The sequence below is a fragment of the Antechinus flavipes genome, chromosome 1 (assembly GCF_016432865.1).
Source record: "Antechinus flavipes isolate AdamAnt ecotype Samford, QLD, Australia chromosome 1, AdamAnt_v2, whole genome shotgun sequence".
In the NCBI taxonomy this organism is placed as follows: Eukaryota; Metazoa; Chordata; class Mammalia; order Dasyuromorphia; family Dasyuridae; genus Antechinus; species Antechinus flavipes.
Genome location: NC_067398.1, coordinates 512,424,704 through 512,441,782, shown reverse-complemented (window position 1 = coordinate 512,441,782; position 17,079 = coordinate 512,424,704). Strand labels below are relative to the sequence as shown.

At 30.3% G+C, this 17,079-nt stretch overlaps 1 protein-coding gene across 5 annotated transcripts in view; it reads right to left on the bottom strand.

Annotated features, from left to right (window-relative positions):
• Positions 1 to 17,079, bottom strand: part of CEP192 (centrosomal protein 192) — a 156,972-nt gene that overhangs the window by 85,835 nt on the left and 54,058 nt on the right. For all 5 annotated transcript variants that reach the window (XM_051970500.1, XM_051970501.1, XM_051970499.1 and 2 more), the window contains 8 exons: positions 15,961 to 16,025; positions 14,689 to 14,898; positions 12,239 to 12,359; positions 9,248 to 9,366; positions 7,349 to 8,360; positions 7,110 to 7,257; positions 3,281 to 3,434; positions 1,882 to 2,773 (listed from right to left, as the gene is read on the bottom strand). In XM_051970500.1, the coding sequence (XP_051826460.1) occupies positions 1,882 to 2,773; positions 3,281 to 3,434; positions 7,110 to 7,257; positions 7,349 to 8,360; positions 9,248 to 9,366; positions 12,239 to 12,359; positions 14,689 to 14,898; positions 15,961 to 16,025 (2,721 nt within the window). The remainder of the gene's footprint in view (positions 1 to 1,881; positions 2,774 to 3,280; positions 3,435 to 7,109; positions 7,258 to 7,348; positions 8,361 to 9,247; positions 9,367 to 12,238; positions 12,360 to 14,688; positions 14,899 to 15,960; positions 16,026 to 17,079) is intronic.

Genomic DNA, 17,079 nt, shown 5'->3' with positions numbered 1-17,079 from the left:
CATAATTTCTAAAGTCCCTTCCAAATGGACCATGCTGAAACAACTTTAAATTAAGCCTGATGTAAACCAATGAATAATAACTGAACATTTAATGGGCTATCCTCCTGCTCATCTCTGCTGTGAATAAATGTGGTTAAAAACAAGTATTTTTAAGAAATAATGTTTTTCTTCCAAGTTTTTTAGATTTTTGTAAATTTAATTGGTTCTAATTCTGTTAGAATTAGGCTAACAGCTGGTACATTAAAATTAATTCCTTATATCCTGTTATTTCTATTTGCAGATAAATATTAAATTCAGAATAAAAAACTTTGCAAAGAAATACACTGGTTGAAAGAAAGCACAATATTCAGAAATCAAACCTGATGCATATTTGAGGTTAATGCTTGATAAATGCATTGTCTAAAAAACATAAAGGAATAGAATTACTATTCAAGAAAAGCCAATAGGAAAGCTGAATATCTCAACAGCAAAAATATGAGTTTGGACTACTATTATAAAAGTAATCTAAATTTTTTAAAATAGGAAAAAAAAGATATTTATATTTATCTCAACTATATAAAGAGGAACTCATCCCAAACAAATAGAATTATCTAAGAGAAGGTTAATAGATTTTATTATACAAAGATATTTTTGACTAAAATCGAAAGAACAGTGAAGCAGATTTGGAAAAGAAATATAATCCCAACAATGAAATGAAGGTCAAAAGATTAATCCTTTTCAAAAGGAAGAAATAGAATTACATAATTAGTTACAATAAGACATTTAAATCCCTTAATAATCAGAGAAATTCCAACTAATACACGCTGTTTCATAACAACTACAGAAGCAAGAGTAGGAAAAAAAAGTTACATTCCACTTTAGGAAGTTTTCAGAGAGAATGAATATCATACTGTTGGTGTTTGTCCTTTGTTCTCAAAGAATACCATGACACCAGGGAGATGATGCAATGACATGCAAGTGAACTGGATTGAAGTGAGGGAGTGCTGTGCAAGGTTACCTACCTTCTGGAACAAAGCACAATATTCCAAAGCCATCTGAATCCAATAGCCAGATACAGATCAGGATAACTCAGGATAGCACACCCATTTTTTTATGATTAAGGCTAGGTAAAACTGGTTAGCAAAACTTCAAATGAGCAGGAATTTTTTTTGGAACACAATATGGAAAGAAAATTTATCAGTAATACTCAAGTATTCCATTTGACTCAAGGATTTCATTTATAGGAAAAAATTGCTCTCAAAAATTGAGAACAGCATCTGTTCTCAACTTACCAGGCAAGGCGCCCCAAGAGCAATGAGAATAAGCCTAGTCACATGGCCAGTATGTGACAGAGAACAGACTTGAATTCACTCTTTTTTGTCTCTGAGACCAGTTATTCTCAGAATACCATGAAAAGAAAAAAAGGATCTATTTATCACTAACATCAGTATTTATAATAGCATTAAATTGAAAATAACATGTCTAGCAAACTAGAGATTAGCCACATAAATTATAATTTACTAAATTTCTATTATAAATAAAAATACTAAAAGATGAGAAGAATTAGACTAATAGGTACATCAACTACAATTCTATTGAAGAAAAGTCAAAAGAAATAGAATTTCCAGATAGGAAAAAAAAGGCAAGATATTTTTTGTTCACTGTTTGTTTCTTTCTCCTCTGTTAAGATATACATTATGTGTTAAGGACTTATGTATAGCTTTTATTCCATGTGCTCCCAGTTTGTTTTGTTGATAATTAAATTCATAATTTTAAAAATTTAAATTTGTTAAAAGGTCCATTCATACATAAAAATCCTATGACTTAGCTTTACTATCTCTTCCTACAATTCAGTTCTTATCCTACATTAAGCAAACTTAATAACAAAAAAAAGTTTCTTACCAAACCCTGATGTAATTCGTGATTCCCATGGTTCAATTCCATAAGTTCCAATGGGTGGCCCAGAAAACAGTTTTGCAGTACTTAAAAGATTCTGATTTAAAGTATTAGAATGAGTATTACAAAGTGAAGTAGGACCCAGTAATCCAGAACCAGCATTATGTCCTAGAAACATTCCCACTGCAACAGAATTCTGAATATGTTCTCCTGGAATGGCAGTACAAGGATATCCTCCTGAATGACCACAAACTGTAGAACTGCTGATATGATATTGAGGCAAAGCAACATTTCCTGTTGATACAGTTCCCAAATATTGCTGTGCATTAAATGGTGGTGTGGTAAGTGAATTCCTATTGAGGAGTGGGGGGACTGCACCAGACAAAGACTGCATTTCAGAAGCAGGTCCCTGAGAGTTAAAACCAGAAACTGAAACATATTGATCACCCATATTATTTGGAGGTAATGGAAAGTGGCTGCTTGAACCACTATATAGTGGTAACATATGTGTAGAGGTTATTTCTTGACTTTGGGTCACTCTGTCTTGGCAAGACACAGGTGTATCTATCTTAGCTGACACGGGTGGATGGAAGACACATGATTTGCTTGGTAAGGTCTCAATTACTTGGCCCAACTCATCATGAGTTAATTGCTGGGTGCTTTTAAGAGAAGAGTTTTCAGGAACTTTAGAGTTTGATAGTATTTCTTCAACTTTGTCATCACAAGTAATAGGCTGGTCTGTTTCTGTGTTCTTATCCACACTGCTTGGATTAACACTTGAGATTTTATCACTGTTTTGTAATGGCTCCTTTTCTTTGACGCTTTCTATAGCTTGCTCTTCCAAAGGAGTTGGACTGGCTCGAACAATTGTTGTACTAAGTTCACTAGGAGCATCACTCTAAATGTAACAAAAAATTTTATTTAGAACAAATTGCAAAAAAATTATAAATGATAAACTCAAATTATCCTAATAAACTTATATGGATGATCCTTAGATGAATGAATATATATATATATACACATATATATATATACACACACACACATATTGAGAGAGTGCATGTATCAATAGGATAACATCTTCATGTTAAAATTTTCAAACTAAGAAAACTAATTTTACATTTTAAAAAATTTACACACTACAAAAAACATTCATTTGTGCTGCCTTGAATGCTTAACTTGGCATGTAAAGCAGGTATTCAGCTCATACCTATGTAAATTGTCTTTTGCAAACCAAATAATTTTCTGTCGTCATATTTCTATTTCAAATGCTTTTCTTTCTCTGTGGAAACTGCATATGAACCTTAACACACCATTTCCATGAGTTTTTAGGTCATTTCCATTTCCAAAATTCTGTAAAATCTATGATTAGTGATTGTGTGTAGTTTACCATGAATCATATTACCTGACTGTTCCCAGAAATATCACCAACCACGCTATCATGGACAGAGACATAAGTTAACCGAGCCATACTTGGACTTGAATATACAGACTGGGATAAAATACTATCACAAGGTTTCTGAAGATGAATTGATGAGCTAAGAAAATTTGATTCAAGTCTGAAAGAAAAAGGAAAATCTAGATATCATCAAGTATAATGTGATCTTTATTCAATATCCCTAGAATTTCTGCCATTAATCTTAATTGTTTATATTTCAAAAATATGACATCTAAATTTCTTAAGACTTTTTACACAGCAATTAATACAAACAGGCAAAGTGTGACAAAAATGATCAAACTACCAAGTTTGCTTTAAATTATCTCAAATTACAATTAAACTCTCATTTCTATGCGGTCTTCGTTGTATTAAAACACTAACCTGAAAGAAACAAGGACAAAACAAGTAATCTATATGGGTAGATCAAATTATTTCTTTTATAGTTAAATGTGCTTAAAATTCCTATTCTACAAGCTAAATAAAAAATGTTATCTAAAGCTTCAGACTGATTAAAAATTCTACTTATAAAAAAACCAACCGCTTCACTGCATATAAATTAACCATTTATGGCATTAAAAAAAAATTTTCCCCCCAAAATTATAACATATGAAGATACCAGAAAAGTGAACTTATTCTTTCCCCTCCCCATATGTCCCTGTTACTAATGAATTCAAAGCATTAATAGACAACAAAAATAGACAAAGAAATAAAGAAACCTGGATTAGAAAAATCTATTGATCAGTAGTTTATGCATACAGTAGGCTAGACAAATCTTGCTAATAGTGACTGAGCAAGTCGAACATAAGAGACTGACTAATCAATAGAAAGTTTAAGATTTCTAAGGCCTCATTTCAAATGTTTTCTTTTGAGTAGAGAAAGCATATAATTACTATACGGTAAAATGCAAAAGTGCAAAAAAAAGTTAAAAAATATAATATGTGGGAAAACTGCTAGAAAGGTTATAAGAAGACAAACAAGTTGATTACACTGTTCAATGGACTGTGAAGTAATTGAACCGCTCTCCAAAACAATCTAGAATAATGTAAAGGAAGTTATTCAATTGTTCACAATCTTTTTAAAACACTTAGAATTTCTACTACTAAGACTATAACTAAAACTGTAAAACTACATTCTAACAAATTTACTGACAGCAAGAAAAAAATACTCAAGTATTGAAGTACTAAAAAAATGTATATCAGTATTATTTCTGAAAGCAAAAAATTAATAAAGGAAAATTCTTACAACTAACATAATGGCTAAATAAATTTATATAATAAAGGGCTTAGATTACATAACTCTGTGGAGCTTCCCAGCTCTATCTATATAGTACAGTAGTTAAGAATGCTGAATCTGGAGTCAGGAAGACATGAATCTAACTGTGGTCTCAGACATATACTAGCTATTTGATGTGAACTAGTCAATTAAGCTGTTTGCCTTAGTTTTCTCATGGAGGACATAATGATAGCATCTACTTTCCCAGGGTTGTGGTGAGGATCAAATGACATTAAATATTTATAAAGAGCTTTGGAAACCATAAAACATTATATAAATACTAGTTATTTTTATTTTTATTATCTTAAGTGGTCACAAGAATACAATGAAAATACTACTGTGCTATAAGAAATGACAAGTACCAAAAAAAGTAAAGAAATAAGACATGGTTTAGAGTGTATGAAGAAGAGTCAAAAGAGTATAATAATTACCACAATAATATAAACAGTCGATTTTAAATGGGAACAATCACAACCATTCTAGTCCATTACAATGATCCTTTAATAATATACTGTCATAATGGAATGACAAATGGAAAATTCACTTTATAATAGTATCTTTAGTTGTTGGGAAGTATTGAAGTATTAACAATATGGTATCTCAGAAGAACTTGTATAGTAAAAGTAAGTCAAATCTTTCTTTATATTTCAAGAAACACAAACATGGAAGTCACATACAAATTTTCAGAATTAAAAAGGACTCTTCTCAAAATGATTAGGAAAGATAACAGCCTTAATGAGCATAATTTGTTAATATTAACTTTGTTCCTTTATTGATTTAATCATCATAACAACATAGCCGGGAATTAAGAAGATGCTAAAAAATTATTAATTTTTTTCGTATCTGTCAACTACTAGAAGAGATCTTAAAAGTCAATATAACTATGTCAAACAGAGGTATGTACCATATTTAATGAAATCACAGTGTAAGATAGATCAAAGTTGTAAAAGACTTCCTAGAAGTCATTTAATCCAAATTAAACATGAACAAGAATACACTCTATAATAGATTTCAACAAGTAGTCCAGTCTCTTCTACATTTTCAATTACACGGAAATTTCTTGCAAGCCCTGTGCAAGCTAGCTTCTCACTGTTTCTTTTCCACTGAGTAGAATCAAGCCATATAAGACTAAACCAAAATTGAGCCTGATTCAAGACTGATATTCTACAAAAATAAGGCAATTCAAATGTTTACTTGGATTTCTAAAAATGTATTGTGCTTATTATTTTTTGAATGTTCCAAAATACTTTTTTAAAAACCCAATTTTTAAAAAATTTATTAATTTCCAAATATATTATTTTCCCCCTTGCCATCTTGTTAGCCTCTCTAAGTTAACAAGAATTTGAAAAGGAAAAATATGATTCAGCAAAATCAACAAAAATATTTAATCACATCTGACAATATTCTACATCCAAAGACCCTTACTTCTTCAATGAAAAAAGGAAGGTATTCTTTCTCAATTCTTAATTGGGACTAAGTTCAGTTGTATAATTATGCAACATTTATTTTTCTATTCTTTTCATTACACAGCAAGTTGTCTATTATTTTCCTGTTTCTTACTTCACTCACAATAATGTCATGTTCTTCCCATGGTTCTCTGAATTCTTTATGTTTTTATAGTTCACTAAGATATGATTATATATGCCATAACATGTTTATTCCCAACTGATGGGCATCTAATTTGCATCCAATCCTTTGCAATCATTAAAAAAAAAAAATGGAACAAAAGGTACAAAAAAAGAAAATTAAACTGCTGACCCAAAGATTCCTGTTTATAAAAACAAAAACTTATAGGGTTTAATGAAGAATTTGTTTTATATCCAGTATGCTCTCTTTAAAAACTTTTGTTGTTGTTCAGTCATCTTAATCATATCCAACTATTCATGATGGCATTAGTTTTCTTATCAAAGATACTATAGTGGCTTCCATTTTCTCCTCTAGTTCATTTTATATACAATGAAACTGAGGCAAATGGGATTAAGTGACTTGTGCAGGGTCACACAGCTAGCAAGTGTCTATGAGACCAAATTTGAACTGAGGTTTTCCTAAATCCAAACCGTGCGTTATTATCCACTACACCACCTAGCTGAAATATCTCAATACTATAAAAGGTTCCTCTTTTTCTGTAATCTGCTTAAATTAAAATATTAATTGAATATGCAACAATTCTATGTAATGTTGGTAACATCTGTGAAATGATACATCGTAATGTTGCACCCAAACAACAAAACACTGGGTTAGGAGCATTCAGTTCTCAAACTAAAAAGTTAGTCATTACCAGATTTTAGCACAGATCTATAATAGTATAGGGACAGTTTATGGAATCATTTACTGTGGACCCTGAAAATCAATTTCTAGAAACTGAACTGATTCATCAAATCACTTGATTACTAATTAGACAAAAAATTTCCTTTTTATCTTCATAAATAAAGGATCTGTCAAAATTTGTGTACATTTTAAAATTTACATTCTTAAAAGCTAGATATATAAAGAGTACAATTTTGATACTTCAAAAAACACTTACCCTGAAATAGGTGTTTCAGAAACTTCACTAGGAGAAGAATGAATCAGTGCTGAAGTTGAAGGTCTGAAGCTAAACAGTTCATCTTCTAAACACTGTAGATCACGTTTAGAAGAAACATCTTTCAAATTTGTTAAACAGTGGTTTGTTCCTCAATGAAAACAGGAAAAAAAAACCCACTATGAAATGTGGTGAAACTGATCACAGAACACAAACACACACATGTATAAAGGAACACTTACCAATAGCAGAAGATTTTTCAAAGATCACATGTTTGTCACTGCTGTGTGGCTCACAATTGCTCTCATTTTGCTTCTGAGTTTCTCCATCATGTATTTCTTTACATTCTATAGATGTCCAGTTCAACATTGGGGTAGAATTCCTTACTGGCAAATAACTACAAAGCTTTGGGGTGTGAATCAATATAGGTTTTTCACATCTACCAACATCTGGTATTTTGGCATTAATGGAAAATATCTTATCAACTGTTTCTCTATCCCCATTAATAAGGAGTGAATTTAGAGGACTCATGTCTTTGCTTGCAATTTGTTTTAATGAGGAAGATTTAGCTTTAAGTGAAATATCATTCTCTGTACTATCATCCATTAAGGATTCTCTTACATTACTTCCACCAAATGCCAAGATTGTTTTGGGTGCTAAATGTTTAGTCATCATTTCATCAGGAGTATTCTCTATACACTGTTTGTTATCCCAGTGTTTTTCAATATTTTTACTTAAGTCAGATACACCAAATGACTCCTGACTTCTTATTTCTATTTCTTTACTAAAAATAACATCTGGATTCTCTTCTGCTTCCCTTACATTTACACTATCAGTGTGTAAATCTACTTCAAGAAAATCTTGTGTGGCCTGTTTATTGGATAAGGAAAAATTCCAGACACCTGATAATCCAGTTCTCAAAAAGTTATCAGAATTGCCTTCATATCTACTAACTTCTGTTTTTTTGAGGTATTTTTCCATATCAAATGTATTGGTTCCATTACTTTCTAAATGACTAGGTAGCATTTGATTCAGAAAAGAAAAATCCCTCTCTTTATTACTAGCTTCTAGAAAAATCTTCTGTTTGTTTTTATTTGAAAGTGCCATTATCATAGCAGCTAATTGGGAAGGATCAGCACTCACTGAAGCATTAGCAATAGCTGAAGCAATGGTACTTATATTGAGTATAGTATCACTACAATCAGGAATCTTGCTCTCATATCTTTCATTGTTGCTTTTGTGGACCAAAGTATCCTAAAAAATGAAAAGAATTTATATTCAAAGTGAACTAATTCAACTGACATATGTGTGTATGTATATGTGTACATATATGAAAGTATGATGTGATCATTATAATGATTATAAGAGACTTAGTACCTCCAAGAATTAATCTATGTAACAGCTAAGTGACCCAATAAAACATCAGTATTTATGCATCATTCAACCATAGGCTGTTAAGAGGATTTACAAATCTAAACAATTTCAATGATTAAAAAAAAAAAAAAAAGCAATAAACCTAGCAAGAAAAAAATGGCACTTAAAAGTTTGTGAATGATTCCTTCAAGCCTTCCAATAAAAAACATATTAAAAAGTAGGGATAATAAAGACTCAAAATCTTAAAAATGCCAACAACTTGAATCAGCCATCAGAACAGGCAAAACAGACAGCTGCTAAGGATAAACATAGTTGTAAAGGAAAAAGAGAAGACAATTTTATTAATATAAATGCATATATTTTTAATGACAAAGACTTAATTTTCCACAGTATGTTAGAATTTTTTTTTTGTTTTATCTGTTTTTCTGAAGAGACTCAAATCTACCCTATACACAATTATATAGGAACAAGCCATCTTTTCTAGGTTTTGAGCATTACATAAAATTATGGTAAAAATAACTTTCAGGGATGTCATCAAAAACTGTTATAATTAAGCATAGTGTAAAAATGAGAAATGTTTTACATTATATAAAAATAAGTATGTTTCATAAATTCTTAAAACATGCACTTTTAAACATTTATCTGTTATCTCTGATCACTAAAGATAATTAGAGAGAGTAAAAATGAGCATCAATATTGCTTCTATATTAACAGTAATCAATAACTTTACTTAAATGTGAATTGTATATTTAAAAAAATCAAAATACCTCTGTTCTTTCTTTAAAAATCTTATTTTCATCTATTTGTGAAGTGGTCTCCAAATCATCAATGTTAAATGTGGTTGATCCATCACATACTGGCTTCCTGGATTTTTCTTTTACATCTTCTGAAAAAAAAAAAAAAAAAAACATTTAAAATTTATAATGTAACACAGAAATAACAGAATTGATAATTGTTAATCCATGAGACTGAAGAAAAAAGGAACTGACAACTGTCAAAAAAGAGACTTCAATCTTTCACTAAATAAAAGTTAGTTGAGGCAATGAACAAATCAGCAGCTGATGTTAAGATCTATGCTGTTTTATTTTGGGGAGAAGGAGAAAGGACTCCTGAACTCTTTACAGACAATTAAATAATTATGTGGATTTAGTCCATCCCTTGAAAGTTTCAAATCAAAGTTATCTATGCTTTACAAGTGTTAAGTCTTATATAAATGCACAGTAAGAATCATGATTAAGGCATAGCACTTTTCTATAAACAATGATATTCAACTAATATATGAAATCATTAATAATGATTATTATGAGACTGTAATATGTCATTTAAATAAATCCATACCCAAATGAGATTGTAATATAGATTATAAGCATACTATTCACAGAAAAAGGATGAAAAGAAAAATATTCCAAATGATTACATTTAAATGCTTTTGCCTTACTTTCCTTCTCTCCAGATGATCTTGTCTTATTTCACCTAGTCAATTATAAATTCCTTGAAGATCAAGACTGTTTTTATATACCCTTTACACCCTACACAACAATTAGCACATCTAATTTAAATACTCATTTAAATAAGTGAAATTTGAACTTAAAATAATTTACTTCAAAAAAGATATGTATATTGGACTACTTACCATATCTAGGGGAGGGTGTAGGGGAAGGCAGAGAAAATTGGAACACAAGGTTTTAACAAGGGCTAATGTTAAAGAATTGTCCACACATGTTTTGAAAAAATAAAAAGCTTTAATAAAGAGAAAAAGAAAAAGATATGTAGACTTATGGCATAAATAAAATTTATGAGGCCAAATATCTTCTCCATTTTTATAGGTCATACAAACTCAAGCCCTCAGTGACAAAATGTTTTATTCCAGGCCACAAAACTTATCAGATCTAGGATCAGATCAGTTCTCTGACTCCTATACATCCATTCTTGACTACATTCCATTCTTTAATTTCAAGATCCCATTGATTATAGTAGCAATGCCTTTAACTATTCCAAAGTGAGAAAGGCTTTTGCTGAGAATACATAGGGACTTGGAAAATTCTAGAGCCTTGAAACAGCATCCAACTGCTTTATTTTACTGATGGAAAAACTGAGGCCTAAAGTGGTTAAGTGATCAGTCCAAGGTCATAACCAGCTGATCTGGGATTTGAACTCATCTAATGACTCTTAAATTCAATGAACAGTATAGAAAATATAGTTACATAGTATTTATTAAATACAAGTCCCTTAAAGGCCTTAATCCTCATTTTTAGTTTCCAAAAGAATTTTCATTTTTGTCTTATATTTCCAGAGCCCAATACTTAGAAGATATTTAATTAATTGGCTTTCATCTGGTTTCTTGGGAAGGAATTCATGTAGGTTAAAGAAATTTCAAGGCTCTTGTGATTTTTATCTATGGTAATGATCTTATTTACTTGGGCTAAACTTCCTTAAGAAACCTGCGTTGGTGTCAGTTCTTTAGCTATTTCATACTTTGTAGCATTCAAAGTTATTCAGCTTGGTTAAAAGATTGGGTTGTAGTTGGCTCAAAGTGCATGTCTCAGGTTTTCATTTTTATTATAATTTGTTTGGTATTAATTTTGAGGTTGATTTGTAAAGACAGTTTAACACAGTCAATCTGGAAATGACTTCCATATATATTATTATTCCTTTTCTGCTAAAATATGATCACTTTTCTTCATTTATTTGGTGCTATGTATTATCTACCACCTTCCTTTTCTTAAGAAAACATTCACAATATATAATAGGAGAGATTTCTATGTGATCTAAGTCTACAACTTATTTCATTTTTTACAACTGAAATATCCTCTCCAAAAATTTTAGCATCTTCTCTTAAATCATATACCTTTACAGTTAAATTACCAAGTATTAAAGTATATGTTGAATGAACTTGGCCACTTTTTTGACTTCTTGGCAAACCATTATTCACTATCCTCTGCCAAAAAAATCCGACAAAAATACTTATCTTCATGGTAGTCTTTTTATAAATGTTTATCAAGAACAAAAAAAGAAAATTAAATTTACTAAGAAATTATGATAAAACCAACTCTGCCAATTTCTTTGTCTCTCAAGGAAGGCCTCTGAACTGTCATCTTCTCATTTTATTTACAGCAGGAATGTCAAGATTGCTCAAATTAACACACATGAAAATAAACAACACAAGATTCATCAGAGGATCAAAAACTGATTCTTGGCATCCTTTCCTATCTCATTTATTGTTCTGCCAAAACCACTGCAGAAACCACATGATAATGGTAAGAGTGAGGTCCATTTACATTTTAATTTGTTTTGTGTTATGTTAATTTATTATGTGTACATTTAATTTATCATATAATTAATGGTCAGCCTACTAGTGGATGAATCTGTTTATTAAAACATAGAATGTAGTATATAGTCTGTTACAAAACTATAATTTAGCTATCATGATGAAGAAATCACTAATAGCCACCACAAATCTCTAAAAGAAATTATTAATCTGGGGGGTTGGAAAGCCTACAGGAAAACCTTTCTTAGGTCCAATTAATCAACTACAGGGAAATCTTTCTTGGACCCAATTAATCAACAAGCATTTAAGATCTAAAGTCCTAAATTAATCTAAATAAATAGTAATGCAGGGAAAAGAAAAACTGAGCATTTTTAAGAGACTGCTCAGGAGCTATCCCTACCGACATTTAAGAAAATATGGACTTGAGTGAAAGCAACTGTTAAGATTACAATAATAAGAGTTAATTAGGCCCCAAAACTTCAACCATTACCTGAAAAGAGAACATGCTGCTCTTGATCTCGTTCTAAATTGTCTGCTGACACATCAGATTCCCTCAATAGAGCTACAGGTTCTCTTTTTTCTGGAGATGTAATAAAGTAACCAAACGATGGCTACAAAATAATTGAACATGTTATTTTTTAAAATTTTCAAACTGTAATATAGGAAATTTTACTATAAGGCAGTTCATTTTACAAAGTAGTTCAGAAATATTACAATCCATCATCAAACCCAACCCTCCAAGCAAAATGTCCTTTAAATAGCTCAATTATAGCATATTTCATTGCAAAATGCCATTTCAATTTGATATACCTTGCTTTACCTATACCTGAAAATGGATTTTTATTTGACAATTTCCTCCTTAACCCTAGTTTCTCTACACTATATATGAAACCAATTAAACAGAAAAGCATTTTGTACAATGCCACTTACATATCTCACAATTTAATAGACTATAAATGCTTTGTTCACAAAGTTGAAAAAAAAAACCCTTAAACTAATCCCTTTTTTCAGATTTCTACTCTTCGGCACATTAATACAATGCATGAAAGTACTTCTTCCTCCATTGCTTATCTCAATCTATTCACATCTGTCTAATCTTTGAAGAACCAATCAAATGCTATCTCTTCTATAAAAGTCCTTAATTGACTACAATAGCAGTGGGTATACATTTTATGAACTTATAATTCTGTATTATATTTCATCCACTTAGATGTTAATCCAATTCAAATAAATCTCCCCTTATTAGATTAAAAAAACTCAACTTTGCTGGTCATCCTAACTTTGTATATATACATACACACATATAAAAGGTACATATATACATAAGCACACATAAAATTCATATATATACACACACACAAGATTCATATATAGATGTGTATAAATATATATAAAATAGCACTATACATAGGCATTTAACAAATGACTGATTTTTATTAGAATCTAAATATACTATTTGTCTGGTACTTAGGGAAGAAAAGGAGATAGAAAGAAACTAAGGTAAGCAGTATTCTTTTGTTCTATCACAAAAAGCAATTATCTTTCAAACATTTTATTTCAAATATCCTCATCATTCAAGAGAGAAAAAAAAACTACATCAACTATAAATTCACAATTCACAAAGACCCAGGAACAAGGAACAAAAGAGAATATTCTTTTTACCCTGATGAATTCAAAGTATTTTCTTTTCACCTACCAATTCAAAATAAGAATCTGGATTAAGACAATCTCATTCACTTCTTTAGTCCTACAAACTAGGATCATCTAAAGAAATGCATTTGCTATCTAAAAAAAAAAAATTGACTACAACCGTTTTTAGAGACTTAATTTGAAGTTGTAAAATAATTTTGTTTGGGGAAAAAGTTTGTCCTGTGACAACTGGTCAGGGCTAACAATGATAATAAAACCAAGTCTCAAATCAGATTAAGATGAGAAAAAATCATTGTATGTTGTCAAATAAGCTTTGTGAATTTAATCTTTGTCAATCTGAGGAGATAGTTTATAAAAATAATTCACAATGTTTTAGGCTCTCTGCAAAGTCTAAGCTAAATATATTGCCCTAAAATTTTAGTCTGTCCCAGTAGCTCTGGGACAGTCACTAATAAGGTATTTATGAATCCAATTCCCAACTAATTTATCGATTCAAAGAATTAACTACATTTTTAAAATATCTAAGAATATATAACATAAATCTTCTAAAAGCCAGTGTTTATTACTTTAAAATATCCCCTTTAATATTTTTCATTTCAAATATTAACCACCTACATATAAAAACAAAGACAATAATTTACAAATTTCCCTAAATATTTCTATAAAAACAGCAAAAAAAATTATTCCACGTAAGTAAAAAAATCATTTTTTTTTGTATAATGTAACAATATTTTAAGATCTGGATACAATAGGGCAATGTTAACATTTCTTCAAGTTGTTAAAAATAGATTTAGTTCAAAATCTGAATTCAAATCTAATCTCAGACACTTAACACTTCCTAATTGAGTGACCTTGGGCAAGTCACTTAACCCCAATTGCCTCAGCCAAAAAAAGAAAGAAAAAAATACAGATTAAAAGCACCTATAGATCTTGTGATATGTTTTCACTGACAGATTTTAAATATAGTTCTTTTTTTTTAAATAGTAAAGTTTTACTGAAATGAACTTTCAATGAAGTTGAATGTTTTATTCAAGTTGAATGAATTATTCAATGAATAAGGCAAAAAAGGTTTTATGTTCCAAACTTAGACTCTGATTTCTAAATGTAGGAATGAATTTCCTCCTATAAAAATATAGTGTAACCTAAGTTTTTAAAGACTGTAAAATAGAAATAAACATAAATCTTTAAAACATGTGAGACAAATTATTACCCATCACCTAGTATAGTACATAAAGCATAACTAATAATTTTTGGCTACTTTGATTTTTCTTTGCATTTTCTTATACTTACCCTTTTTACATTATTATCTCCTCCAAGGCAGCCAAGTGCTTCAGATCTCTGACCAAAGAACTCCCCTAAAGAAAGTCGCAAATAACTGGCATCATCTCCAGCCATATCTGATGTGGTCAGTGATCTTCTCAACAAATTATAATTAACAGATGCACTCCATGATGTATCCCCTAGAGCACATGAAGTGTTTTGAAGATCGATTTTCTCTTCCTATGAAGAAAATAATTTTAGGAGAGTGTATAAATTTTAAAGATCTTTGTAATTTGTCTTTTAAAATTGCAAATGAACAAGAAATCTAAGTGAAGATATATTTAAATTCAATACCGCAAATTTTTTTGTCTGATTGCAAGCCTCAAGATATTGGGTTTGATATGATTAAATTCATTAATAAGGTATTTCTATAAGGAAAATGTCTGCCCTAAAATCAAAAGGTTTTTAATATCTAACACTGTTATTATTTAGAGCTTTTCATAACAATCAGAATTGAACTGCAAAGATATCTTAAAAACTAGTACGGTTCAGTAAGTTATTTACTCTGCAAAGAGAACCTTAAAATATTCAAAGTATAAAGGAGTAAAAAAGGACTTCGAAAGTATACAAAATGACTATATGCTACTTGATACTCTACAACATGCATGCAATAACCATGATCTAAATCCATCCCCTATTAGAAATTATGTTGACTACATTCCAGAAACAATGTAGAACACTGAAGAAAAAAAAAAAAATACTGAATTGGAATAAGAAAAAAAACTTGGTTTTAAATCCCAGACTTGACACTAGTTGTGTCTGACACTACGGACAAATAACTTTACTTTTTCTGAACTTCAGTTTCTTAATATAAAAAAAAAGGTTATGATATTTATATTATAATACCCACCTAAAAAGGTTGTGGGAAAAGTATTTTGCAAGAATTAAAGCATCAAATAAAAATTTTTATTCAAAACAAAATTTAAATTTTACCTTCATTCACACTAATAAGAACAGACTAACATTTTACAGAGCATCAAGTCTGGAGTCAGAAAAATCCAAGTTCAAATTCTGTTACAGGAATTTACTAGCTGTGTGAGCCCAAACAAGTAACATAAGCTGTCTGGCTTAGTTTCCTCAACAGTAAAATAAGAAGAATAATAGCATCTATCTCCTCCCAGGTCTGATATGAGGATCAGTAAGATAATAACTGTAAAGTACTTAATACATAGTAAATGATATATAACGTAAATGACTATATAATAGTCAGCCACTATTAATGACTTGAAACAAATTACTAACCTGCATAAATCTGTGTTCTCTTTCAAATTCTTCTTCATCTTGAGCAATCAAAGCAATTGCTTCAGCTTAAAGAGAGTTTGGCATAACAATATTAATGGTACTAACAACTACACATCTACAAAACTATATATTAGTTGACAAAGAAAAATATAAATCTTTTTCAAGTATCGAAAAAATGTCATTATAATCACATGGCATGTGAAACCATGAATCATTATCTTTTGAAATTAAGCCCTATCATATTTGGGTAAAAAAGTTACGGTAGAACAAGGAATAAATTTGGAATCAAAAGACAAAGGCAATTGTTCAAATCCTATCTTGACATGGCACTTATCTATAAATCAATCAATGAATGCTTCAAGTGAAATTTTATTATCTATATAAGTGAATAAAACCAAGTTATTTACCTATTTTACTAGAGCTGCTAAGGATACCTCATAAGGCACAGGATAATGGACATAAAAACACATTATGATTTTTAATATCAATTATTACAGGTTTCCTGTGCAATTTCCTTGTGTCACTGGTTTCCCCAGACTTCAGAATAACTTGGACACTGACACCAGAGTAATGCTCCTAAAGCATGACTGTGATCATATCAGTCTTTTCTCAAAAGCATTCAAGTTTTTAAAAATAAGCTTAATTACCTTTATTACTAACAAATTTTATTTTTAACTTTAAAAAAATGTCTCTAGCTTTCCAGTGCCCTCAAAATAAAATCTAAACATTTTCATTTGTGTGTTCCATACTTTGGTCCCATTCTACCCTCTTTACTTACCTTCAATTACTCTAAGCAGTCAAAATATTGGTTTTATAACTATGCTTCCAATCAATCCCTGTGGTTTTCTTCTTTCAACCTCATATTTTAATGAATGCTTTTTCCTTGTACATTCCCTTTTTGTCTCTACCAGATGAAATCCCTAAATGGTGAAATCAGTGCCCACCCAACAGCCAGAATACAAAACTCTTGTAGTAGTCCCTCTTAAAACATTTAATACATGAAGCCTTAAATTTGTATAATGAAGTATCTTCCTTATAGAATTGCAAACCTAGAGAGGATACAGACTGTCTTATTTATCTTCGTATTCCTGAAAAACTAAGAACCAATGAATGTCAAAA